The sequence below is a fragment of the Plectropomus leopardus genome, chromosome 16 (assembly GCF_026936395.1).
Source record: "Plectropomus leopardus strain MGB_pleo_1.0 chromosome 16, ASM2693639v1, whole genome shotgun sequence".
NCBI lineage: Eukaryota > Metazoa > Chordata > Actinopteri > Perciformes > Serranidae > Plectropomus > Plectropomus leopardus.
The window spans coordinates 30,640,655-30,665,774 of NC_142191.1; the positions used below are offsets into that span (position 1 = coordinate 30,640,655).

At 38.3% G+C, this 25,120-nt stretch overlaps 2 protein-coding genes and 1 long non-coding RNA gene across 4 annotated transcripts in view; all 3 read right to left on the reverse strand.

Moving 5' to 3' along the window:
- Positions 1-8,345, reverse strand: part of LOC148186944 (uncharacterized) — a 32,534-nt gene extending 24,189 nt beyond the window's left edge. For both annotated transcript variants that reach the window (XR_015779157.1, XR_015779158.1), the window contains exons 1-2: positions 5,665-8,345; positions 1,184-1,326 (exon numbers count right to left, since the gene is read on the reverse strand). This is a non-coding gene — a long non-coding RNA (uncharacterized LOC148186944). The remainder of the gene's footprint in view (positions 1-1,183; positions 1,327-5,664) is intronic.
- Positions 8,346-8,842: 497 nt separating this feature from the next.
- Positions 8,843-17,463, reverse strand: LOC121955781 (peptidase M20 domain-containing protein 2-like). Its single transcript, XM_042503861.2, has 7 exons — positions 16,909-17,463; positions 16,016-16,164; positions 12,765-12,907; positions 12,527-12,681; positions 11,789-11,924; positions 10,324-10,431; positions 8,843-9,366 (listed from the first exon to the last, which is right to left on the reverse strand). Exons 1-7 carry the CDS (start codon positions 17,317-17,319, stop codon positions 9,188-9,190), a joined length of 1,281 nt encoding a protein of 426 aa, XP_042359795.1. The 5' UTR covers positions 17,320-17,463; the 3' UTR covers positions 8,843-9,187.
- A 172-nt stretch (positions 17,464-17,635) lies between these two features.
- Positions 17,636-25,030, reverse strand: LOC121955882 (peptidase M20 domain-containing protein 2-like). The gene is made up of 7 exons (XM_042503966.2): positions 24,327-25,030; positions 22,365-22,513; positions 21,577-21,719; positions 21,339-21,493; positions 20,580-20,715; positions 18,888-18,995; positions 17,636-18,749 (listed from the first exon to the last, which is right to left on the reverse strand). Exons 1-7 carry the CDS (start codon positions 24,735-24,737, stop codon positions 18,571-18,573), a joined length of 1,281 nt encoding a protein of 426 aa, XP_042359900.2. The 5' UTR covers positions 24,738-25,030; the 3' UTR covers positions 17,636-18,570.
- Between the last annotated feature and the right edge of the window lie 90 nt (positions 25,031-25,120).

Genomic DNA, 25,120 nt, shown 5'->3' on the forward strand with positions numbered 1-25,120 from the left:
TGAGAGGTAAGGTAAGATGGTATGTAGCAGTTACTAGGGAATGTAGCATCTGCACTGTCACTACCTGGAGCTTACATAAATGGAGCCTGGGTCTGTTGAAGGTGGCAGGACTGATTGGGCTGCGTAGGAGCAGTGAGGGCTCGGGGAGTGGCTCTGGGATGCCAGAGTTCACTGCCTAGCCTCCTGGAGGTGTTGTCGGAGCAACTAGGTGAAACACTGATGAGAGGAGGTTCCCACCTGATGACCCCAAAGCCGTGTTAGTTTTCACTGCTCTCTGGCCTTTATATTTAAGCCATAATAGCCGATTAGTGACCCTAGGTTCTTCACTGAGTACTTATCCTTTTCTGGAGCGCAAGTTTCCTGTATTTTAGTTGAATTTTCTGGTGTCAATGGACATATTGGGCCTCACGCAGCAACTTTCTCTTAAATTTCTCTTGTATTTTGCCATAATTTTCTGTTAAGAGAGAATATAATAGAAGTCAACTTCAGATGCACTAAATGTTATTAACCACCCACATTTGCAAATAATAGTAGGAAAGTAAAAAGTACAATAATTTACTCTGAAGTTTAGTGGAGTAGATGTAAAAAGTGGCATGAGATTAAAATACTAAAGCAACAGAAAAGCAAGTAAATAAGTACAGTACTTGATGTACTGCTGTTCCAGCACTGGTCAGCAGAGGGACACACAGTTTCTCTTATTTCTCTTATCTTGAGTGCTCTCGACCACTCATAAAATTTATTCTTATCTAAGAGAAAAACAAAATATAACTCAATCTTAAAAATCAATGAGTATTAACAAAATAAGAAAAAAATCCCACATATGGGCAAAAATAAGAGAAACTCTGTTCATATATTATTTCTTGCATCAGACCCAATATCCACTTGGACTCAACAGTGAATTAATTAGACATTTGGTTGTCAGAGGTCACTGTGACCTCACAAAACATGTTTTTTGCCAAGAATTGGCACATAAATTGTGACAAAATTCCACGCAGACATCTAATAGGATTAAATTCAATATCCAAAAGGCTCAAAAAGTGGTTGTTTTTTTAACACATTGGCGCTTTTTAAAGTGGTGATTGTGCCCCCAAAAACTGTGACGATTTGGACATGCTGAGGCCCCAGGCGCTGACACAAAACCCAAGATAAAGAGTTCAATAATTGAAGGGTGTTTATTATTTACCGTGAAAGGATTCCTTCTAGAGGCTTTGGGTGCTCGGGTGAGTGTCTGAAGACACAGCAGGGAAGCAAGCGGGCAGGCAGGCAGGAATGCAGGCAGGTGGACACACAAGCAGCTGGAGCACAAAGCGTGGAGTTGAGGCGACTCTGAGACAAGGAAAAAACACAACATATAAGCCACACAGGCAAAATCCAAAAACTCAAGATACGACTGACTAGAGATACTCAGAGGCTGTGAGGAACATCTATTACATAGTAGGAGTATACTCTAGTGACGAACAGTTCTTAGACCTCAGCTTAAGTACACCACCAGCTCATCAGGGAATTGCCTGCAGGGAAAAACCACACCCACACTCACACACACAGGTGAGGACACAGAGGGATCAGCAGACAGGGAGAACACACACTGAAGGGGAGAAGGGAGGATGCCTAGCAGCCAATAATGACATTAACAGTAGTGTTAAGTTTCAACACATCTGCTACATACTAACATGGTTAGCATATCCATGGTTTGCAGAAACATAAATACTATTAGTATTATGGATATATTAAATAAAGTATAAAATATTATTTTAATAATATCAAATAATATTTTGATATAAATAGAATATACTAATAATAATAATATTAATATTAATAATAATCTTTATTTGTACAGCACCTTTCATACATAAAATTAAGCTCAAAGTGTTTTACATGTGAGAATTCTAAAACATTACATATACATATAACAATATAACAATATATAGAAATTTATATATTCATAAATAGATAAATAAATAAAAATATATAAATAGATTAGAATAAAATAAAATAAAATAATACAGCACATGGATATCATGACTGTGGAAATAAGTTGCAGAACAGACCAGAGGTGGAAAACAGATAAAAGAAATATAAATAGAAAATAAATATTATACAACAAAAATCAAAACAGTAAAAGTGCATAAAAAGCATAAAACGAGTTTATAAGACATAACATCCATAACAGGCATTAAAAATAAATAGAAGGTGGAATTAATTAATTAAAAGCAAGAGCATAGAAATGAGGCTTGAGCTGCTTCTTAAAACTATTTACAGAAGTTGCTTCTCTTATATATTCAGGCACTCTGTTCCAGGTCATCGGTGCATAAAAACAGAACGCTGCTGCACCAAACGTTTTGTAATTCATTTTCTGTACACAGAACAGGCCAGCAAAACGGGGCTTGGTTGTATAATGAAAGAAAAAAAACAACATTTTCTATAGATACATTTTTTATTTTAATTTATGGAGTGCTTTTCACAATACTCAAAGACACTTAACAGAACTAAAAAGCTAAATCTATTAAAAGTCAGTAAAACCAGATCAAATAAATAGATCACAATCAGTAAAAGCAAGACAGACAAGCAAGAAACAATCACAAATCAATCATTAAAAGCAGATTTAAAAATGGTAAAAGGTGATGATTTATCATTCTATGTATTGTGTTATGCGTGGCTCCTAATGTGACACAAGGTATCAGATGGACACATCTGGAGCGTCTGCATCCTGTTTTTATTTATCAAAAGTTCTTTTACTTGTGTCTGGGATATAGTGTTGGTTAAAATTTGGAAACAAACACAGAATGAAGGGCAGGTTTGCATTTTAACAGCAGCTGGTAGTGCTGCGTTTTTGTTTCTAAGTCAAATCATCAGGTTTTCATGGGTTAATGTCACTGATCAGTTGATCTGTTTATGCGTGAACTGACACTGGGTGACAGTCAGACATACAGGTGCATCTCACAAAATTAGAACGTTGTGAAAAAGTTCATTTTTCTTTTTAATTTCAATTAAAAAGGTTCATTTTAATATAGTGTATATTCATTACATGTAAATGTAACTATTTCAACCCTTTTTGTTTTTTTGTGTGTTTTGTCAGAAATCTAGTATCTAAGAATATTACAGTATTTCCTAGGATTGTTCAAAAAATGATTTTTGCAGTAGAGAAATGTCTCACTACTGAAAAGTATTATTCAATACTATACTCAATACTATTTCAGCTCATCTGTAGTTTCGGGTTGTGTGTTTATTATATTTTTAAATGTTTTGGGGTTTTTTTTTTTAACATTTTTTAGCTTTATGCTATAATTATCAAAATTTAAACAGAAAAATGCTTGAAACATTTTAGTTTATACAATGAGTCTTGAATATACTACATTTTCACTTTCTTAAATAATTGATGGCAAATACTGAACTTTTTAACAATATTTAAATTTTCTGAGATGCACCTGTATGTGTCAGCCTCAAACTGGACCTTTTTTTTTACTTTCACAACTTTTGGAAGTCTTTATCAGCATATTGACATATGAAATCATGTACTGACTGTGTGGAAACTCTTGATTTAAATATTTTTCTTACAGCAGTTGTTCTTAGCCTGTTTACCTTGTTTGCACAAACCTCAGTGGGAATGACATTAAGTGTGAAAGTGATGCGGGTCAGCGGCACATCTGACATGCTGGAGGTAAATGAAGTGTGTGTGATCAGCAGGCTGTGGAGGTTTTGGGTCTGAAATGCATCCTTCTGTTGCTTTTATCTTATGTAATGTCTGCTCCCGACATCTGCTGTGGCTTATGCCAAATTTCTGACAAATCCAAAGCGGCACACATGATGGACAAAAACAGAGAGCTTAGTGAAATCATAGTATTGTTAAAAAATGAAAACACACTCTACCCGCTGATAAATAAAGAGGATTAATGATGCAAAGTCTTTTAAAATACAGTTGTGATGAGTACATCACTTTTTAACTGTGTGTTTACTATTTTCTGATTTATTTTTTCTTAATGGCAACATTTTACTATTTTAAGTATTTTACTTAATGGAAATGTTTTGGTTTATTACAACTTGGTTCTTATTATTAGTTTTTTCAATCATCCTTGTTATTAATTTTTTGCCCTTGGCCCTCAGACAACCTGAGTCCACCCCTGTTAAGAGCTGCTATTATTGTTGTGTACTCCATATTTTCTTCTTAAGCTTTTTGTTTGATACACTTTTAATCCACTGTAATATTATCAGAGGTGGAAAGAGTCCTATAATATTCTTCTCAAGTACAAGTACTGTTACTTTGCTCAAGTACAAGTAAAAGTACTTGTGAAAAAATGTTGTGAAAAATCAATATAAGAGTAAGAAGATAGTCACTGGAGGTACTGCGTTACTTTTTTAAAAAGTGGAACAAAAAAAGCAACACAACTCCTTTTGTCTAAACCAGGGGTGAGCAGCCTGTGGCTCTGGAGCCACATGCGGCTCTTTAGCCCCTCTCCAGTGACTCCTGTGTCTCTGACTAAAAATTATATGGAAATAAATAGGGATTTTTTTTTTGTTTTTTTTTTTTTTTTTACCATTTTAGGCCTTGAATTACTCTTGTATTTTTCAATTGCAAAAATATGTAGCCTGTTCACAGAATATGAAAATGTATTAGCATTTCATTAACTAAAATGTGCATCACAGTTCTGTGGCCTTGGTGCCTTTTCTGCTAAATTTTGCCAAATTTCAAAAATGGTGGGTGGTCCTGAATAAAAGAAGCTTGACAAGCAAAGGATTCCATAATAAATAGTGGTAAAACATATGAATGAATGCTCGTATAGACCCATTAATAATATGATAGGATTTCTTAATGCGTTGTGTTACCTTCATTTTAAGTATCAAATATGTTTTGTGGATCCAGACAGAGTCTTTTTTTAAACCTACAGTGATTATATCATTTAGATGCAGCCTCACACTACAGTATTTTCCGGTGTTCGTGTATCTCAGGGGGGTAGCTATCGGTCCTAAGTCCGGATGGTGTGCCTTTGAGGTCCTTTTTTAATGTGTTCGCATTTGGCGACGGTTGGGTCGGGCTCCTTTGACAGGGAGGGCTAACGTTACTGTTGCCGGTCTGACCGCCGTGTTTCCAGGCCACCAGCCGCACAGCTGGCGGGCCAGTTAACGCACTCTGTCCGGGCTGAAGGCTCAGGGACAGACGCTGCTCGGTGCTCGGTGCTCCCGCATGACCGGGACCGGAACACCGGAGTCTGTCGCCGGCCGATTTCTGCGCGGCTCATGTTGTTCTTACTCTCTCAAATACCAAAAGAGCAACATATTTTAAGCCTATTACAAAAACTTATTTGGTGAAACCTTCCTTCCTGATTTTTGTTTCTGTCACTGTCCATTCTTTTTAAAAGATTTTATTAGTTTATGTAATTGATATGATTATTTATTAAGTATTATTAATAATAATATTACTTATGTTCTGTGTGGAATGACATTTATCTGTGCTCTCCTGTGTTCTTGTTTGCCTGACATATTTTGTCCATTACAATCATTTGTAACTGCTACAACTACTTAAACCGAAAAACGTGTCTAAACAATGCAGCTCAGACGGGTTTAGTTGATTCAGCATGGGCTCATTAGCATCAGCTACTGGTAAATTAGCAGGTAGCGTTAGCAAAACTAAATGGCGAAAGAAACAGAGCTTTTATTCACAGTACTTACATCTCCCACATTGCCTGCTCGTCCTCGGATGGTTGGCGTGGATCCGGTTTTCAGATACAGCTTCAGAGCAAATCCTGACTCATATTGTCCCAGGTTCATGAAACTGTCCCGCGAAAAATGCTTAGCATAAACCAGCACCTGTTTGGGTCGTGTTTTTAGTATGTTGCCTTAAAAAATACATCTTAGCCACTCGGCTTTTTTTGTCCTCATCGGCTGGGAGTCTTTGAAGAGACATGTGTTCGTTTTCACAGTTAATTACAGAGCAATTGGCGTGTCTTCCTCTTCTTTTGGACATTGTCTCTGCCTGATGAATTGTAATGTGAGGGAGAAACATGGCTGCCTTTGATGCAGCTCTGCGGAAGCTCCCGGAGGCGGGCCGGTTGGGACAGTGACCAGGTGAACAGGACTCCTGGTTTGATGTAATTGCAGGAGCGATTTCTAATAGTCTTGTTTCAGCACAGCTCTACACCACAGAGCAGGACCATGGACCTATTATAAAACAGGACAGTACCCTGCTGCTTCTTCTTCCTGCTTTTTTAAAGTGGCGCGTGGAAATTAATGGTCAAGGTGCATTACCGCCATCTGCTGTGCAGGAATGTGGGTCAGCGTTCCCTACCCAGCCGGCAGCAAGTTTTCTTTTAGTTCCCATGATGTTCTTCTTAAAGTTAGGGTAACATCCCCTATAAACATTTAAAAAAAAAAAAAAAAAGTTAATAATGTTGTTTTTTATATAATAATAATAATAATAATCAGAATGAGAAATACTTTATTGATCCCCGAGGGTAAATTGCCTAGTTACAGATGCTCCCGTACAAAAGTCTTAAAAGAAGTAGGAAAGTGTAGAATATATATTAATAAAATTTAAACATAAGTACTAATATAAAATAAATATATCTAAATACTAAAGTATAAATACAAATTTACATTTTTGTTCTTGTTTTTACTATGTGATAAATAAAACAACAGATTGCCAACATCTGAATACAGAATATTACACATGGGTGTAGTTATTGCACTGGATTATTGCACATTATTAAGAGTCCAGAGTGGACTGACTCAGAGGGTCTGACATTCAGAGAGAGGAGTTGTACAGTCTGATGGCCACAGGCAGGAATGATTTCCTGTGGCGCTCTGTGGTGCACTTTGGTGTTATCAGCCGTGTGCTGAATGTACTCCTGTGAATGACCAGCCCATCATGGAGTGGGTGGGACACATTGTCCAGGATGACACGCAGCTTGGACAGCATCCTCCTCTCACACACCTCTGTCAAAGAGTCCAGCTTCACTCCCACAACGTCACTGGCTTTACGGATCAGTCTGTTCAGTCTGCTGGTGTCCGCTACCCTCAGCCTGCTGCCCCAGCACACCACCGCATACAGGATAGCACTGGAAACCACAGACTCACAGAACATCCCGAGCAGAGTCCTGCAGATGTTGAAGGACCTCAGCCTCAGAAAATAGAGGCGACTCTGGCCCCTCCTGTAGAGGGCGTCAGTGTTATTAACCCAGTCCAGTTTTGTTGTCAATAACAATAACAATAATAATAACAATAATGGTTATAATAATAATAACAATAATAATAATAATAACCACAATAATAATAATAATAATTATTATTATGATGATGATGATGATGATGATGATGAACTTTATTTGTATAGCACCTTTCATACGTACTTCGTACATAGAAATTGCATGCATGCATCACATCAAAAGATATAGAACAATGAAAAATGACAACAGAAAAAAGCCAGTTTTAAAGAGCTGCAGCAGTGTGTAATTGCAATACATTTTCATTTTAAAATGGTCTGTAATGTAATTTCTCAAAAACATGGGGGGGTTAGACCCCTGGGCAATGATTGGCATTTTGAATTTAAACATAATAGGCAAATCTGAAAATAGTACAACTGAGGCTGGTCCTATGAATGTACAACTTAACAGTTACACGTCATTATTTCTCATATTCAAAACACCCCTTTTTGGTTTCTATAGTTGTGCTTTACAAGTGCCATAATACATCTGCAATGCAGGAAAAAAGGTCTGTTCCTGTCTGATCAAGTCTCAACTTAACTGATTGCATGTGAAACTTTAAATTTTTGTTGATAATACAAAACAAATGTTGAATGCGGGAATTTTCTTGTAATGCAGTATTCTTACATTGGGGTATTTTATTTATTTGTTTATCTAACAGGGAAAATTCATATTAATAAACATTGCTGTAAAAGCACCAGAGTGTTTATCAGTTCTCCAGGTACAGATATTACAGTCAAGCTTAAAAAAGAATTTAAGATACAAAAATGATAGATTTTTTAAAAAGTGTTTTTGGTTTTTTTTTTAATGGGTTTTTGTTTAGATGCCTGAAATAAGTTCTGTGGTTAACACAAGCTTTTAGAGACTTTCACATTTAGTTCTACCGCATAAAATACATCAGTGAATACACCACCGAAGTGTAGTTCGTTTTAGCCTAGCATTAGCTTTTTACTTCTGGTGATTACATTTAGGCTTCAAAAATCCTGAGAGGAGTCTTCATTTGTGAAGAATATCTTGCTGAGCAAAATGTGTATCATAAATGTTTAACACAGAGTTCATTTTCTGCAATAATCAAAAATCCAATGGAAAAATCCCACAGGCGGGAACCAGGCGGGAACCAGGCAGGAACCAGGGCGACATTAGTGTCTGTGATGGCCTACAGAAACGTCATCTATTTTCTTTTGATGTGCTTAGATACCTGCCACAAATTCATAAACATATTCTAATAAAAATGGTTTTATTTATTTTGAAAAAAAAAATATATATATATATATATATATATATAAATATATATATATAAGGTAATAAGAAAATCACCTGAAAATGTGTTTGGGAGATTATGATATTAATATAAACTTTATTTATTGAGTGTTATTCTACAAAATAAAACATTGTATTGTATTGTATTATTTCTTTTTTTAAGCACTTTCGCAATGTCATTTTAGTGTTTGTTTGGGGGGGTTTACTATTCTTTTTTTGTTGCTTACTTTCAGGTAAGCAACAAAAAAAGAATAATTTTCTAACAACTAAATTGAATTATAGAATCAATAGAATTGATCCATTATGAAGCTTAATTTTACACTGTGGACATCTGACGATGATTTTTAGGGACAGTTTTACTTTCAGTGTCTTTTAATGTATTTTTGCATTAATGTATGCCACTGTTCATTAAGGCTGACTCTGTGTGGTGTTTTTTTTCTGTATTTTGTTTTACCTGGTTGCAAAACAAATTTCCCTCAGGGGACAATAAAGTTGAAAGTTGAAAGTTGAATTTGAATGGAACATTTTGTAAATTTCCTGCTAAAGTTTTGGACATTTTTTGTTAAGTTGCTCATTGCCTTCTTCCTCTTAACTTTAGCATGGTATGAAAAAAGCAATAATGCAGCAGATTTTTTTTCATTCGTGGATGCTGCGTTTGACAACAGCAACGAGTCTCCCAGAGGCCGCTGTGCGGTCAGTGATCAGGGAGCTCAGTGGTGGTCAGATCTGCATCCTCAGTGTTTTGCAGACTGCTCTGTGTGTTCTCCCGTCAGCCTCCTGTCCTCCTTCAGCGTGGCCTCAGTGAACTCCTGCTTCACCCTCTGCAGCAGCTCTGGACGCAACAGCACATCCAGGGCCGTCATCACCAGAGCCTTAGCCGTCCTCAGGGTGAAGAACTGAGCTCTGTCATCACCTGAGACAAAACCACAAACACATTATGTAACAATATGGCTGGCAATTAGACTGAGACCATTTTTGTTCCATTTTGTGTATTATTTTGGAAGTTTTCTCTTGAAATCATAGGTATTACTCGTCCGAAAAGGGCTGTTGAGAGGTGTCAGGTTATAATGGCTACAAACGCATGAATACAGTTGGAAGTTATTATTCAGCTGGTTGCCAGGCGGCTGATAAATGAGCCTCTGATAGTGATACATGAGTGAAGCAGTTGATATTATTTCAGTGCTGTGCCTGCACAAATGCCGTCAGAACATTTACATGCACAGTTTAGTCGAACTAGAGTTATAGCAGGCCGTTTACCTGGACTGCTATCCCTTTCCCAGTATACAAGAAGCAGGGGAGAATCCATTTATTGATGTCTGTTCGACTCCACCACGGCAGGTGGAGATACACCTTCTTTCAGTTAGTTGCAATAAACTTTAAATATACTAAATATAAAATACTACATTATAAAAATTGTTTGTCCCACACTTAAGCCAAAATTAAAAGCACAAGACCCTTGTCAGAGCTTAATTTAAAAAAATGCCTGACCTGTTTTGCAGGTTCCCTTGTCATATGTGACGAACAGTCCCTTATCTGTAAAGCCTGAAGGAGGCTGGCAAAGCATCGAGGAACACACACAGATCACCTAGTCCAGTTAAAATCAGACTGAGGTGTTTTCATGATGGAATAGCTCGACCCTCTAATGCGTTATCTTGGTATGTTAATCTGATTTTGAGAAACTGGATTTAGTTTGATTTCAGTCGGACCAACATGTATTTTAAAAGTCCAGTTTTAGTCGGACTAATACAATAAGTAGACTTTTTATAGCATCATGTAAACAGACTGAGTGCTCCATGAATGATGGACAAAGTTACAAGAATCAAACTGTTATAAAAATGAACAACGATATAAGTGAATGTGTTTGACATACCAGAGGCCACAGTGTACTCTGCTGTGTGGCTCAGGGCCTTAGAACCGATGTAGAAGTATGGATGGATACCAGGGACTACAAACGACACATTGCCAAAGTCTGTGGAGCCTGTAGATGACAGGGACAAGAGAAAAATATCACATGTGTGGCGTTGTATCACACAGTTGAAAGGGTAACTTTGATATTTTTCAACATGGACCCTATTCTCTCATCTTTTTCTGTCCTTGGGCTGATGAGGAGAATCATTTTTTAAATGGGTCCAGTAATGAGCGAGGGGGCTGCAATGTAACCACTCTGTGTAATCATGCACCATCATCCACTCTAAGTGCCACAACAGGCTCAGATTATTTTAGTGTCTGACAGCATCATGGAAAGGATCCCAGCAGATATTAACCTTTTCGTTAAAGAGTAAGATCCTTTTTTTTTTTAAACCAGAAACAGCTTTCAGATCACCATCATCAAACCCACCAGACCCCATTTCAATATAAAAGCAATTTTATTATCATGAAACGCACTTCATTTAAAGTCAACACAAACGAAATAAAACTCACACAACAGTGTTCATTTTGTTGACAAAAACTCTGCCGAAAATGATTTGTCAACAACCTTTTTTTCCATGATGAAAACTAAGAGTTGACGAGCTAAAAATAGGTCTTGATAGTAAAAACTATGATAAAATCTATGTTTCCTTTTTGCTGACCTGATGAAGTGAGACTATATTGGACATTCAAAATAAGAGAAGATGAAAACATCAGCCAAAAACAGCTGCGTCTGTAATTATTTTCTAACACTATGTATTCTGATACCTGGATTAGCCTCAATGGATTAGTTTAAATAGAAAAAACATTTTGACTTAAAAGGTTGACTCAAATGTCATGAATTTTTGTCAACTTAAATGTTTTGAGTACGGTTTCGACTAGAACTATGAAGGATAAAAATAACTAAACTGTGACTAAAACTAATAAGGATTTCTGACTAAGATTAAGATTAAATCTAAAATAGCTGCGAAAATGAACACTGTCACACAAACTGTGTTAGTTCATCTTTCCGCTGTTCCAAAAATCACCTCTGCTTTGGTTGAAATAAACCCTTAATTCACCCAGTAAGATGTGAAAATATGCTGCTCTATAAATGCTAAAATTACTGGTTATTATATGGAGTCTTTTGGGTTTGGCGACCGAGATTTGGGGGCTGCTTCTTCTTAGGCAAAAAGGATCTTACTCTTTAATAAAAAGGTCTATCTCTGTAAGGATTTTTTCCATTGTGTGAGCCTGTCAGCTTTTTTTAGCCTAGAGTGGTTACATTGCAGCCTGTTTTCTGCTGATGGCTGCAGCAATGGACCAGATTCAAAAACTGTTGTTCACGTTAGTCACTCAGACACGAAAGTATTAGAAAATAGGGCAGAGGATGAAAATACCAAAGTCACCCTTTGAAAAACAGGACTGGAATATAAACATGCACTCACCGCTAGCATTGTTAAGGACTTCTTCATCGGTGGTGAACTCCATCCCCAGAGTCTTTCCATTGTTCTCATACAAATCTTCCAGCGTTGGATTTCGCAATATGTTGTCAAAAGCGTTTCTTGCATACTCCACTTCAACCTGAGGAGGAAAGGAAGGTGACAAATTAACGGCAGAACTTATGGAGGAAATAGTCAGCTCACTCAGGGTTTCTATATATTTACCATACAAGCCCATACATTCTCTGAAACAACCATCGAATCTCCATATCAGTTCATTACTACATACAAGGTTTTTAAAAATTATTATAATTAAAATTATGTAAATCATTTAAAAATAATGAATACAGAACAGGATTATAACTGAATATTTACATATAATTGAGGGACTATTTGCTGTTTATGAGAGGGGAGGAGATTGTACAAAAAGGTGGAGGCATTTGAAATAGTTTTTAAGCCCTGGGGAGACATTAATCTGCTTTTTTTTTTTAAATAAACTCACAGCTTACATACATACATACATACATACACACACACATATATATATATATATATATCATGAACACACTATGTGTTCTTATACAGATTTGTTAAAAGAAATTCCATGACTTTTCCAAAACTTTTGGGCTACGTTTAATTTTCCAAAACTTTTCCAGGCCTGGAAATGTGCATATTCCATGTCTTTTCCAGGTTTTCCATGACCGTCAGACCCTGTCTCTTGTTAATAAAAGTATGTCATATTACCTGACAGCCAGTGGCCACAGCAGCTGATCTGAAACACATGTCAGCTTTTGCCTTGAGGACGGACAGCTCAGCCCGTGAGGGGGCCCTCAGGTAGTACTCCAGCTCAGTGTAGGCAGGGATGATGTTTGGTTTCTCTCCACCGCGCTTTATGATCCCTAAACAACACAACACGACGCAGTCAGAGCGGCCTGCACTCCTCAGAGCCACACACGAGCACGGAGCTTCATCCGCTGCTCACCGTGAACTCTCCAGTCTGGCTTCATCTGCTGTCTGAGCGCAGACAGGTTGTTGTAGCACAGCACGGCTGCATCCAGCGCGTTTACTCCCTCCCAGGGGTACGCTGAGGCATGAGACGCCTTACCTCGATACTTGATAGTTACACTGAAAAACACAACGCAAAGCACACGTCAGCCTCTCTGCTTCTCTGTTCCGATCAGGAAGTCTGAAAAACCATCAAACAGAGGAGCAGAACTGGTCTTACATTAATAAACAGCTCTATTTATGTTCTGCATGTCGAACTGCACCTTCAGTATTGCAAGATAGGACATTTGGACTTGATGACAGGTCCTCTCCAAGTGCCCTTTCTGATCCATATAAGTCCACAATGATAACGCAGAATTAAGGACCAGCCGTATTAGAGATGTCACGAGAACTGATATTTCATTTCCAAGTCGCTGTCAAAATTCTAAAAGCATGACGGTATCAGACATTTCATTTTCCTGCGATATCGTAGCTACCGCAGATGCACTGCCAGTTCCTCTGGACCTGACAAGGAAGCAGACAATGTACGGCTACAAGTGCTCTAGTCAGCTGTTAAATTACAAATAAAGAATAAGAACTTCTGGAAAGACAAGCCCCTGATACGTTGGAGCAGCCACATATGAGGGATTTCTGGGAGGTGATAGTCCACAATTTCACAGAGAAACTGTGGATTCAGAACTTCAGGATGATCTACTGCAATAACAGCTCTCGTAGCTCCTGCTGCATCATGAGGGAGCCAGTTCCTACTGACCAGCACATAACCATAGCATCACGTGACCTAGAAAAGCCAAAAAAGCGTTTCCATTGTAGTTTTGCAAAATGTGGCTTTTTTGTCACTTTTTAACCCAGCTGTCCAGTCAAAGCAGAGAACAAAAAGCCAACAAAATCTTGTGAGCTCACACAGATGTTACGTTTGAGAGGTATCATCAGGGATTTACAACAGAATTATAATTAATGTTACTGAAATGTTTTAATAAAGGAAGATTGTATGTTTTAGCACATGGGACTTACTGTTTTAGGGTCAATGACATGACATACATATTTTTGTGTCTGAGTCCATTATTTTTAAAAAACATAATTTAATCTATTCATGACATTTATCACTTTATTCTATAAAACCTGTTTATTTTCAAACATTTTTCAGTAAATTCAAATAATTATATTCTTTCATGTTTTGGCTTCTCAAACCCCTAAGACGTCAGGTGGTGCAACTGTCCGAGCACTTAAGAAAACTATTAAAAATGTTATTTTAATAATGATAAATTCAAAATAAAATACTCTGGCATTATTATATGTTTGAAGTCTTTTGGATAATGTTTTTTTTTCTAATATCAATAGTTTTAAGGTGTCAAAATAACTGCAAAACTTTTGTCCAGCAATTTATGTAAAAATTGGACTTCTATTTTGAATTGAAGAGACAATAGCTGTAAGGAGGATGTTGCATCAGCCAGAGGACCCCAAGTGACCCTCGGGACTTCCTTATAATACATCCATGCTTGGGACTAAGCCAAAAGGTTTGTAGATCTCTGTCAAATACTGATAAAAAACTACTTTCAACTCATATGTAGGCAGGTACACTTTATTTTTTAAAAAAGTGGTCTGTTTGAACTTCATGACAAGGGTAGAAGCTAACAGAACAGAAGCCTGTTTAATTTGAGATTACTTTATATAATAGTCAGGTGGTGCAACCAGTTAGTCAGGTGGCGCAACTGCAAGGAATGTCACTATATAATACTATTCAAAGCTCGAAGATTATCCATGACACTTCTAAAAATGTTTACTAGTTAAATTTAAAGATATTACACACTTTAAAACATTTTACATGATAATTTTTACATTTTAGATACCACAATCAACTAAAGAAAAATCAGCACGACACAGGGAGCGCATTAACAATGATCCAGCTGCAAGGGAAGCATATCTTACAAAAAGAAAAGAGAGGTAATACATCTAGACACAACACATCAGTTCATGTTACAGTTATTATTATTATATTAGAACTCTCAGATTCGTAAATGGGAATTTGTCGGTTTATTAGATTGCAGAGCCAGAGCCTCTCAGTTCACGGCTTTTACTTTAATACACAAAACTGAGATGAGATATTGTCTACCAATGTTGACCAGACATTTGAAAATGTTCCGGTTTTGTTAAAAGATACTTTATTGTTGCCATTTAGCATAGTGTTATAGTGTTGTATCGAATGTAATCTTATGTGAAGTGTTTTTGATGGGTTAGGGTTAGGTTTATGTCGCTATTTAAGAAAACTTTAATAGAGACTGATGACTAAAACACGTTACTATTTGAAATGAAAATGTATTTTTTTCAGCATATTTCATGTCATAAATAATGTTGTCAGGTGGCACAACCAATTTAAACCAATAAATGAGAGGTTAGAGTGACCAAATGGTTTCTAAATGTAATGTGTGTAGTTATTATACTGAATATATGAATTTGTGTATTTGTGTAATTATTTTCCTGTCTTTAAATGTAAAATTGGATGTTAACTATACTTAAAACCTATTATTATTATTGTAAAAAACCCACAATGATAAAATACTAATGTGTTACCTAGTGTAGACATTCAAAGGGATTTTAAGAATTAATCTTAAAATAAATATTAGGAATGTATATATTTGGTTGCGCCACCTGACATTTTTTTTTTTGTCGTGAAGTTAAAAATACCGTTAAAAAATGAGTTAAAACAGTTAGAAAATTTATTCAATAAATGAGACTTGTTAAATAAGCATTACATCTATATTGAAAATACTTTTTAAAAATACCTTTTTAGAAGCTTTATTTGTCATTGACCCTTTAGGGTTTTTACTGTGGTATCAAATTGGGTGTCTAGATTCAGGGAATTTCACTGGTATCCGTGCCAACTACAAAACGTCTGTTGTTGTGACATGATGAAGCTTCTACATAAGATGACGGCTGTTTAAACGTTAGTGAGAGCAAATGTTTAATATGAACTCTAACCAGCAGCAGAGGTGATGTCATTAGCTGACTCATTGATGACATTGATGCAAGAGACTTAGAGAGCTGATTTGTGCACAACACAAAAGCAATTCAGAAGATGGCAAAAATATTTTCCGTATGAGCTGTGAAGTTTTGTCCACATGATCGGTGCCATCCAGTACACATAACCCATCTGCCAGTACTTGTAACAGGTCCAGCATTTAGCTCCAAGCAAACAGGAGGATTTTAACAGAGCTGTTATTTCAAACTTACTCATGTTCAGCCACATGCGGGAGATACGGAGCGTCATCCTGCAAGGGGTGGGCCATGAACACAACATCCATGTTTTGAAAGGCTCCCTCTCTTATTAGGTCTATTTTTCCTCCACCATCCTCCTCAGCTGGAGTCCCCAGCACAGACACCTGTGGAGACACTTACTATCACTTCCAAGAATTATGTAGTATTAAATGGACAGGGAAGTCAAAGTCATGGATTTGGAGCCAGAAAGATGATACAGTAATCACGCTGTGTTGCACCAGCTGTTAGAAATGTCACCAGCAGCTGTTGTTTCTACACCTACACTTGATTTTCATTCTCTTTTTGTATTTAAAACAGGTTAGAAAATACCTGCTGACCGTTTGGCATTAAGTTATTTCTTTAAATACTTGTGTGTCATTAGTTATCTCTTTTGAAATTCTGAACATCCAAGAAGGATCTACGCCATTCCTCTGTTTCAGAATCTGCTCATTGCCAACTAATTCAGCCGAATGTGTTGTATTTCTACTCTTTTGACATGTTTAACTTATATGTTTTGAGGGCATCTGCATACTGTAAACATAATAGAGCACCATACAAATTAAAATCATAATTTCCAATGATGACTAATAATATATATGTGCATTTCGCATTCACACAAGCACTATGAGCATTCAGAGGCAGGTGTAGCTTTTATTAGTAGGCCGACTTGTGAAAATATCGGAGCCACTAACATATTAATGAATGCCACAACACAGTTAAGTTTTCTTCTGCTAACTCTTTAGACACAAATTCGTTCTGCGCACGTTTCACGAATGAGACCCAGTGATTGAACATTAGGACCGCGCTGTGTTGAGCGGTACAACCGGCCCCGTCCTCCCCTACTGCAGCGGTCAGGTGTGTAGTCCTACCTGCACGCGGACAGGAAGCTTGTCCTGCGTGTTTTCCAGCACAGCTTTGAGCCCCAGAGCCGCAGCAGCTCCAACCTCAGCTATCAGGTTGTGTCCACACGCGTGTCCAATCCCCGGCAGGGCGTCGTACTCGCACAGGAAACCCACGTTGACCACGTCTGCCCGCTCGCTGTCTCCACCTCCCCAAGTGGCTCGAAACGCAGTCTCCAGTTTGTAGTGAGCGTCCACCTTCCAGCCTCCTTCCTGACTGAAAAACGCCACCAGTCTGTCGTGAGACTCGGTCTCCTGATAGGCCAGCTCCGGACAGCTCCATATGTCCCGACTGAGACTGTGCAGCTTTGCTGCCGCTTCGTCGATACTGAAGACAGCTCTGTGTTTGAGCTCCAGCAGCAGCTCTGCTCCCGCAGACATCGTGCTTACTTTATATGAACGTATATTATTACGGTATATTACGGTGTTTTAACGTTAGACCCTTTGTGTCATAATAAGACACCAACACTTGATATGTGCTGCTCCGCGGATCTATATTCTGCTCAAGAAGGAAGTTCCGGCAGCAACAGCTACCCCTATATCCATACAGCGGAGTCGAAAACATGTGACTATTTTTTTTTTATTTACATTGTGAAAAACTTTATTGATCAGGCTCCGTTTACAGACTAAATGAGTGAACAATCTTTAAGCACAAGCCCAGATAGCAATTGTTGGTTGTAAAAACCGTCTGAGAGCGGTATAATGCAACTCATGAATGTTTTAGTAACATTTTAGGGACTGTTCGTTATTTATGAGAGTGGAGGGGTGCTGCAAAATGGGGGAGACACTTAAAATAATTTTAAGCACTAGGGAGGCAGATAGGCTGTAGTTTTTTATTTAGCTCCGGGAGGAATATACAACTTTAAATTGTTTTTTTTTAAATTACCCACAGAACCCCAAATCACACAAGTGGGTTCAAAAAGCATGTTTCTGTAGTAATCAGTAGTGAATCTGTAGTATCACAACATTTATCACAGCCAGCACACTGTGGAATAGACTGATTTATAGTGGAGGGATGCTCAAAGAAAATTTTAACTCCAGAGAGTGTTATGATTGTTACACTGCAGCCACACCTCTACTCTGATCCATAACGCACAGTCCCTAAAAAGTATGAGATTATAGCAGGAACTGTATTAAGTAAAAAGCAGTAAACATCACTTGTTTATTTGACATATATTATTGTTAAGAAATAAAGTATCTTTCAAAAGAGTTGCTGCTTTGCTTGTTTGGGAGACTTTTAGAAAACTTTATCATATTCATAAAGAAAAGTCTGAGGAACATTTGTTTTCCACCAAGAACTTTATTTGACCTTCTGATCTAAATTTTTTGGAGGAACAAAAACAATACAAACCTATCAATCACTGCCAATGAAAAGACCTTAGAAAAATATGAAAAATAAACAACAGCAATAATAACACACAACGAATAAATGGATGAATAAGATTAAACAAAATACATTAAAATTTGGAGATTAATACGTTTTATAACAAAATCATTGTAGGTAATTGTAAATAATTTGTGTATTGAGGCCCATTCCATGAAACAGACAAAAGGCCAATGTGATGGCAAAAAATAAAATAAATAAATAATAGTTGTAAATACTTGTAATAAATCAGTGTTCAGGGAGGACCCTCAGTGTTTTGCAGACTGCTCTGTGTGTTCTCCCGTCAGCCTCCTGTCCTCCTTCAGCGTGGCCTCAGTGAACTCCTGCTTCACCCTCTGCAGCAGCTCTGGACGCAGCAGCACATCCAGGGCCGTCATCACCAGAGCCTTAGCCGTCCTCAGGGTGAAGACCTGAGCTCTGTCATCACCTGAGACAAAACCACAATCACACTGTCAGGCATGCATGTATCAGCACACGTTACACACTGATACTTTTCAAACTAACAAACTGCAACATGGCAATATTTCAGCATTTTTTAATATTGTCATAGCCACATGTAACATACCAGCAGCAACAGTGTATTCCTCAGTGTGGTTCAAAGCATTAGAACCAATGTAGAAGTATGGATGGATACCAGGAACCACAAACGATACATTGCCAAAGTCTGTGGAGCCTGAAAACAGAGAGGAGACTGAGGTGGTTAACAAAATCAAGAATTTTATACATTTTATGCATATTCTATTTGCACATTCTCAATAAGGCCCTCTTACAAATTAAGCATTTTGGAATGAAGACATGGGATATAATCAGGTGAAAGGAGCAGAGCATTATATGGACATCATTCAGAGTATTCATCTCTGTTCAATCTCTTTTGGGGGGGGGCTCCGGACAGAAATACATGAAATGGCCACAAACTCTACTCATGTAATGTGTTGAATTACATAGGCTGAGCCAGCCAAACTATTTTGGTTTAGAAAAATGTCCTGTTTTCTTTTAAATTTAAAACCACTTTAGAAAAAAAAAAACAACAGCGTGATAGTTTTTATGTGGAGAAAGCTAGAGAGAGATATGTAGAATGACATAAGTTTGTCACGTAAGGTGATGCAAGTATGTAAAGTTAAAAGAAGTAAATGTTAACTTATACTCACTTTTTACTTCACACAGGACACAAACAGTCTCCTGGGTGAAAGTCCTGTGTTTGTTTGAGTTTTCCATTCTTTACAATACCTGTGGGGTCTTAATATTAACCATAACCCATTCCATGATGAGAATTCCTGTTTTCACCACAACAAAGGATCGTAATTGACTTTCCATCAGCATTGCACATGTTATGTGCCAAACTGCCATGTAATGTGGTGTTAAGAGGTTGTGGTCATTTTACATTTATCTATAAGACAAAGTTGGTCAGCTCTGTGTGTTGTTCACAAACCAACCAGTAAACAGTTTGCGGAACAGGTTTAGAGACGCATGCCCCAGAAGAAGAAGCGCACCAACTTTCAAATATTATGAAAGTTTTGGGATATGTGGATTTATTGCAAAGGCAACATTGAAAAAAAGAAAAAAAGTGGCTGAAGGAATGAAAGAGGGAAGCTAGATTTGTAAGGTAGAACAAGTACGCAGCCAGCGGAAAAGTCTGGAAAAAAGGTAAATAAGCAAGGTGGCATAAGCTGCTCCAGACATTTCAATATTCCATATTTGGACGTGACACTGGGCATCAACCCCTTTCAAACCAACACGTTCTCATTACAAATCGTCACATATTGCCACTTTTAAGTGGACTTCCGCATCTATATATTACACTCTAGGTATCCTTTTCATCTGCTCTTTATGTTCCAAGATGCTGCTACCCTGATTTCAGTACAAGTACATGGTGGGATTATGCTGCACAAGGTTATGTTTAGGCAACCAAAGCACCTGGCAACCAATGCCGGGATGTCAACAAAAGAACGAGCTGGCACAAATGGTTTGGATAAGGGGAAAGAGGCACATGAAGGTGTAGAAAAAATATCCCATTCAGACGGAAAGTGAACACTGGACTCTCACATGAAAGTCCAGTATTTGTTAGACCCATCCATCACTATTCCCACCTACCCTATATTCTGTTGTTACTAGAGGAGTTTCAATCTGACTGCATCCTCTGGCGTACCATGCAGACATGACAGTTTGTCTGGCCACATTATGAAGTGACGGCGGATGGCAACTGTTAGGGCAGCCTGATACGCAGAGGTGTCATTGGACACAGAGGATGAACACATACCAGATTCATTCTTAAGCACGTCTTCATCTGTGGTGAAGTCTACCCCCAGAGCCTTGCCGTTCGTCTCGTACAGATCCTCCAGTGCAGCGATGCGCAGCATGTTGTCAAATTGATTTCTTGTAAACTCTATTTCAACCTGAAAGACATATGAAGCTACATGACTTTAAATAGAACTAAAACCTTCAAAAAAAGTCTTATTTTTTATTTGTTTTTAAAGCCATGAGCTTAGCTGCAGTTTTAGGTTCACATTATGTCAAATTACCTGACAGCCAGTGGTCAGGAAAGTAAGGTGATAAAATAATGACATAACTTATGGAGATTTTTTTTTTGCTGATATTGAAACAAAAAAATTGGTTTTTTTAAAAAATAATTATATTTATTTGGACATTTTTGCATTTTTTGCAATTTTGAAAGAAAAAAATTGGCTTTTGTTTTTTGTTTGTTTTTCAATTAGGCGATTTCTTTTCTTTAAAAATGTCTTGAAAAGAAAACATGCCTTCCAAGCCACCATATATCAAGTCATAATCCATAAAAACAGAAATAATAGTTGAATTTTCAAATTTGATGGTCCTTGAACGCACAATTTATTATACAGGTTTGTGAAACAAATTTCCATGTCTTTTCCAAAACTTTCATGATGTATTAAGTTTTTCAAAAACTCTCTAGGCCTGAAATTGCTATTTGAAAATTCCATGACTTTTCCAGGTTTTCCATGACCGTCAGACCCTGTCTCTTGTTAATAAAAGTATGTCATATTACCTGACAGCCAGTGGCCACAGCAGCTGATCTGAAACACATGTCAGCTTTTGCCTTGAGGACGGACAGCTCAGCCCGTGAGGGGGCCCTCAGGTAGTACTCCAGCTCAGTGTAGGCAGGGATGATGTTTGGTTTCTCTCCACCGCGCTTTATGATCCCTAAACAACACAACACGACGCAGTCAGAGCGGCCTGAACTCCTCAGAGCCACACACGAGCACGGAGCTTCATCCGCTGCTCACCGTGAACTCTCCAGTCTGGCTTCATCTGCTGTCTGAGCGCAGACAGGTTGTTGTAGCACAGCACGGCTGCATCCAGCGCGTTTACTCCCTCCCAGGGGTACGCTGAGGCATGACACGCCTTACCTCGATACTTGATAGTTACACTGAAAAACACAACGCAAAGCACACGTCACTCACCGCAGGTAAAAGTTAAAGGCCAGTCCACTGTGAGACATTACCAGGCCCCCAGTAAAGAACGCGGTGTGTGCAGCATACACAACAAGCACTAATAAATCATCTATACAGGACATTCCCAGCTAGCAGTGAACATTCCCACAACATTGGCTAATGTTACCTCCAAGCTGCAATAAAGTTTTAAGGAAAACATTTTAATCTAATGTTCAAACAACGTTTTAAGAATGTTTATCATTTCAAGTAAGGTTCCTGTAGGGTTAAATGTAACTTTGAAGTTTCCACAAAGTTACATGAGAACAAAGCAACATTCAGATAACACTTTTGAGGACTGTTACAGACCTTTTTTTATGATGAAAATATATTTATATATATATATATATATATATATGTGTGTGTGTGTGTGTGTGTGTGTGTGTGTGTGTGTGATATATTAACAATAAAACACTTTTTTGATGTTTATAAAGAATGTCTGAAGTTTAAGTAGAACATTCTCGGAACATAAAGAAAACTTGCCACTGAAAATGTCACTAAAACATTCAGTGGTTGCATATGTTCTCTTCTTAGAATCAAAACTTTTTAGCTGGGTTTGAACTAAGAATAAAAAAAAAACACACTCATGCTCAGCCACACAGGGCAGGTATGTGGCGTCCTCCTTTGATGGGTGAGCCATAAACACCACATCCAGGCCTTCAAATGCTCCCTCCCTGATCATGTCTATTTTCCCTCCACCATCCTCCTCGGCTGGTGTCCCCAGCACCGTCACCTGTGGAGAGACTATAAGTCGAGCAAGAGACATAGTTGCAGCACAGCTACACTTCCACTGCAGGAAAATTTGCACAATGTCCATATTTGCTTAGTGTTTGTTTGTTTTATTAACACGTCAGGTATACTTTTCAGCAGCCAGCACTGAATATGTCCAAATGACACAACTGTAATAAACAGGTAAACTCTTCACATCAGTGCATTAACACAAGTTTCAAGTCACAAGTTGATTTTTATACAGTACAAAAATGAATAGATATCAGTGACTGCACAAGTGGGTCTAGCACATGTGGTGCATTAGGCAAGTCTTCCCCTGACGGCAGTTTCAAGGTGGGCACCCAAGATTAGTGTCACAGATTCAGCACCCAACCAAATGTCATTCAGTTATGGCCGGAAAAGCTGTTTTTGCAAAACATTGAGATGTCAAAGTGGAGTTGACTTTTGACATTTTGGATATGAAATGTCATGACAGTATCGTTATATCCTATTAAACATTTGTGTGAAATTTTGTCATAATTAACATGAGTTCTTGAGTTATGGCCAAAAACATGTTTTGTGGGGTCACAGTGAACTTTTAACACCAAATCTAACCTTTTTATTGTTGAGTCCAAGTGAACATTTTTTACCAAAATTGGAGAAATTTCCTCAAGGTGTTCTGGAGATATTGTGTTCATAAGAATGAGACAAAGTCAAACTGACCGTGACCTTTGAGCACCAAACTCTACTCAGTAAACTGTTGAGTCCACACGGACATTTTTGCAAAATTTGAAGAAATTCCTATTAGGCATTCATGAGATGTCATGTTCATCAGAGTGAGACAGATGCGAGATCATACTGACTGTGACCTTTGATCTGTGAGTACCAAAATCTTATCTATTCATCACTGAGTCCAAGTGAATGTTTGTGCCAATGTGAAAAATCTTTTCAAGACTTTCTTGAGATATCATGTTCTTGAGAATGGTATGCAACACATACTGTCTCCAGAATATTTATGCAGAAGCATAAACATGAATGTCCATCTAAATAAACAGCCTCAAATTAAAGCAGTCAGCACTTTAAACAGTGTTACTGTTACTGTAGCGCAATTTTTACAACATGGATTGCACTGTAATTACCCATAATGCTTTGACTTTTGGCCCAGATCCCAGTGAACATTGTGTCCTGAACCTGTTCTGCTTCTCAATAAGAGAATCATAACTTCAGGTGATTATTGCTACAGTGATCTTACCTGCCCAAACAAAGCACACTACAAGACTTCAAAAATAAAGAAAACTGTTAAAAATTTGACATCAACTATGAACAAAAGCTGCTGCTTGTGTGTCATTAGTTATCTCTTTTGAAATTCTGAACATCCAAGAAGGATCTACGCCATTCCTCTGTTTCAGAATCTGCTCATTGCCAACTAATTCAGCCGAATGTGTTGTATTTCTACTCTTTTGACATGTTTAACTTATATGTTTTAAGGGCATCTGCATATTGTAAACATAATAGAGCACCATACAAATTAAAATCATAATTTCCAATGATGACTAATAATATATATGTGCATTCCTTATTCACACAAGCACTATGAGCATTCAGAGGCAGGTGTAGCTTTTATTAGTAGGCCGACTTGTGAAAATATCGGAGCCACTAACATATTAATGAATGCCACAACACAGTTAAGTTTTCTTCTGCTAACTCTTTAGACACAAATTCGTTCTGCGCACGTTTCACGAATGAGACCCAGTGATTGAACATTAGGACCGCGCTGTGTTGACCGGTACAACCGGCCCCGTCCTCCCCTACTGCAGCGGTCAGGTGTGTAGTCCTACCTGCACGCGGACAGGAAGCTTGTCCTGCGTGTTTTCCAGCACAGCTTTGAGCCCCAGAGCCGCAGCAGCTCCAACCTCAGCTATCAGGTTGTGTCCACACGCGTGTCCAATCCCCGGCAGGGCGTCGTACTCGCACAGGAAACCCACGTTGACCACGTCTGCCCGCTCGCTGTCTCCACCTCCCCAAGTGGCTCGAAACGCAGTCTCCAGTTTGTAGTGAGCGTCCACCTTCCAGCCTCCTTCCTGACTGAAAAACGCCACCAGTCTGTCGTGAGACTCGGTCTCCTGATAGGCCAGCTCCGGACAGCTCCATATGTCCCGACTGAGACTGTGCAGCTTTGCTGCCGCTTCGTCGATACTGAAGACAGCTCTGTGTTTGAGCTCCAGCAGCAGCTCTGCTCCCGCAGACATCGTGCTCACTTTAAGTTTTATTGCTCCTTAATCATTAACTTTGCTGCTCACAGTGTACCTGTATGTCTGCTTTCATCACCGACTTCCTTTAGTCTTACTCTCAAGTTACAACTGTCAACTGTGAACCCAGCAACAGGGCTAAATTTGTCTAGTTTCAAAATAGCCACACACACACACACACACACACACACACACACACACACACACACACACACACACACACACACACACACACACACACACACACACACACACACACACACACACACACACACACACACAGAGTTTAAACAGCATTTGTTTCTGAGAAGTTCCACTGATGGCCACCAGAGACCGGCTCCGAGAGCGAGTCAATCCCCAACTTTACAGCAGAAATAAACATT

Bases quoted from the DNA above. Each gene is read 5' to 3' on its own strand.
- LOC121955882 (XM_042503966.2), bottom strand. From the start codon at position 24,737: ATGTCTGCGGGAGCAGAGCTGCTGCTGGAGCTCAAACACAGAGCTGTC. The intron at 22,514-24,326 runs GTAGGACTACAC...GTCTCTCCACAG, and splicing joins AGCTTCCTGTCCGCGTGCAG to GTGACGGTGCTGGGGACACC. The intron at 18,996-20,579 runs GTATGTGTTCAT...CTCTGTTTTCAG, and splicing joins CGTGCTTAAGAATGAATCTG to GCTCCACAGACTTTGGCAAT.
- LOC121955781 (XM_042503861.2), bottom strand. From the start codon at position 17,319: ATGTCTGCGGGAGCAGAGCTGCTGCTGGAGCTCAAACACAGAGCTGTC. The intron at 11,925-12,526 runs GTAATATGACAT...TTTCCTCCTCAG, and splicing joins CTGTGGCCACTGGCTGTCAG to GTTGAAGTGGAGTATGCAAG. The intron at 9,367-10,323 runs GTATGTCAAACA...GTTTTGTCTCAG, and splicing joins AGAGTACACTGTGGCCTCTG to GTGATGACAGAGCTCAGTTC.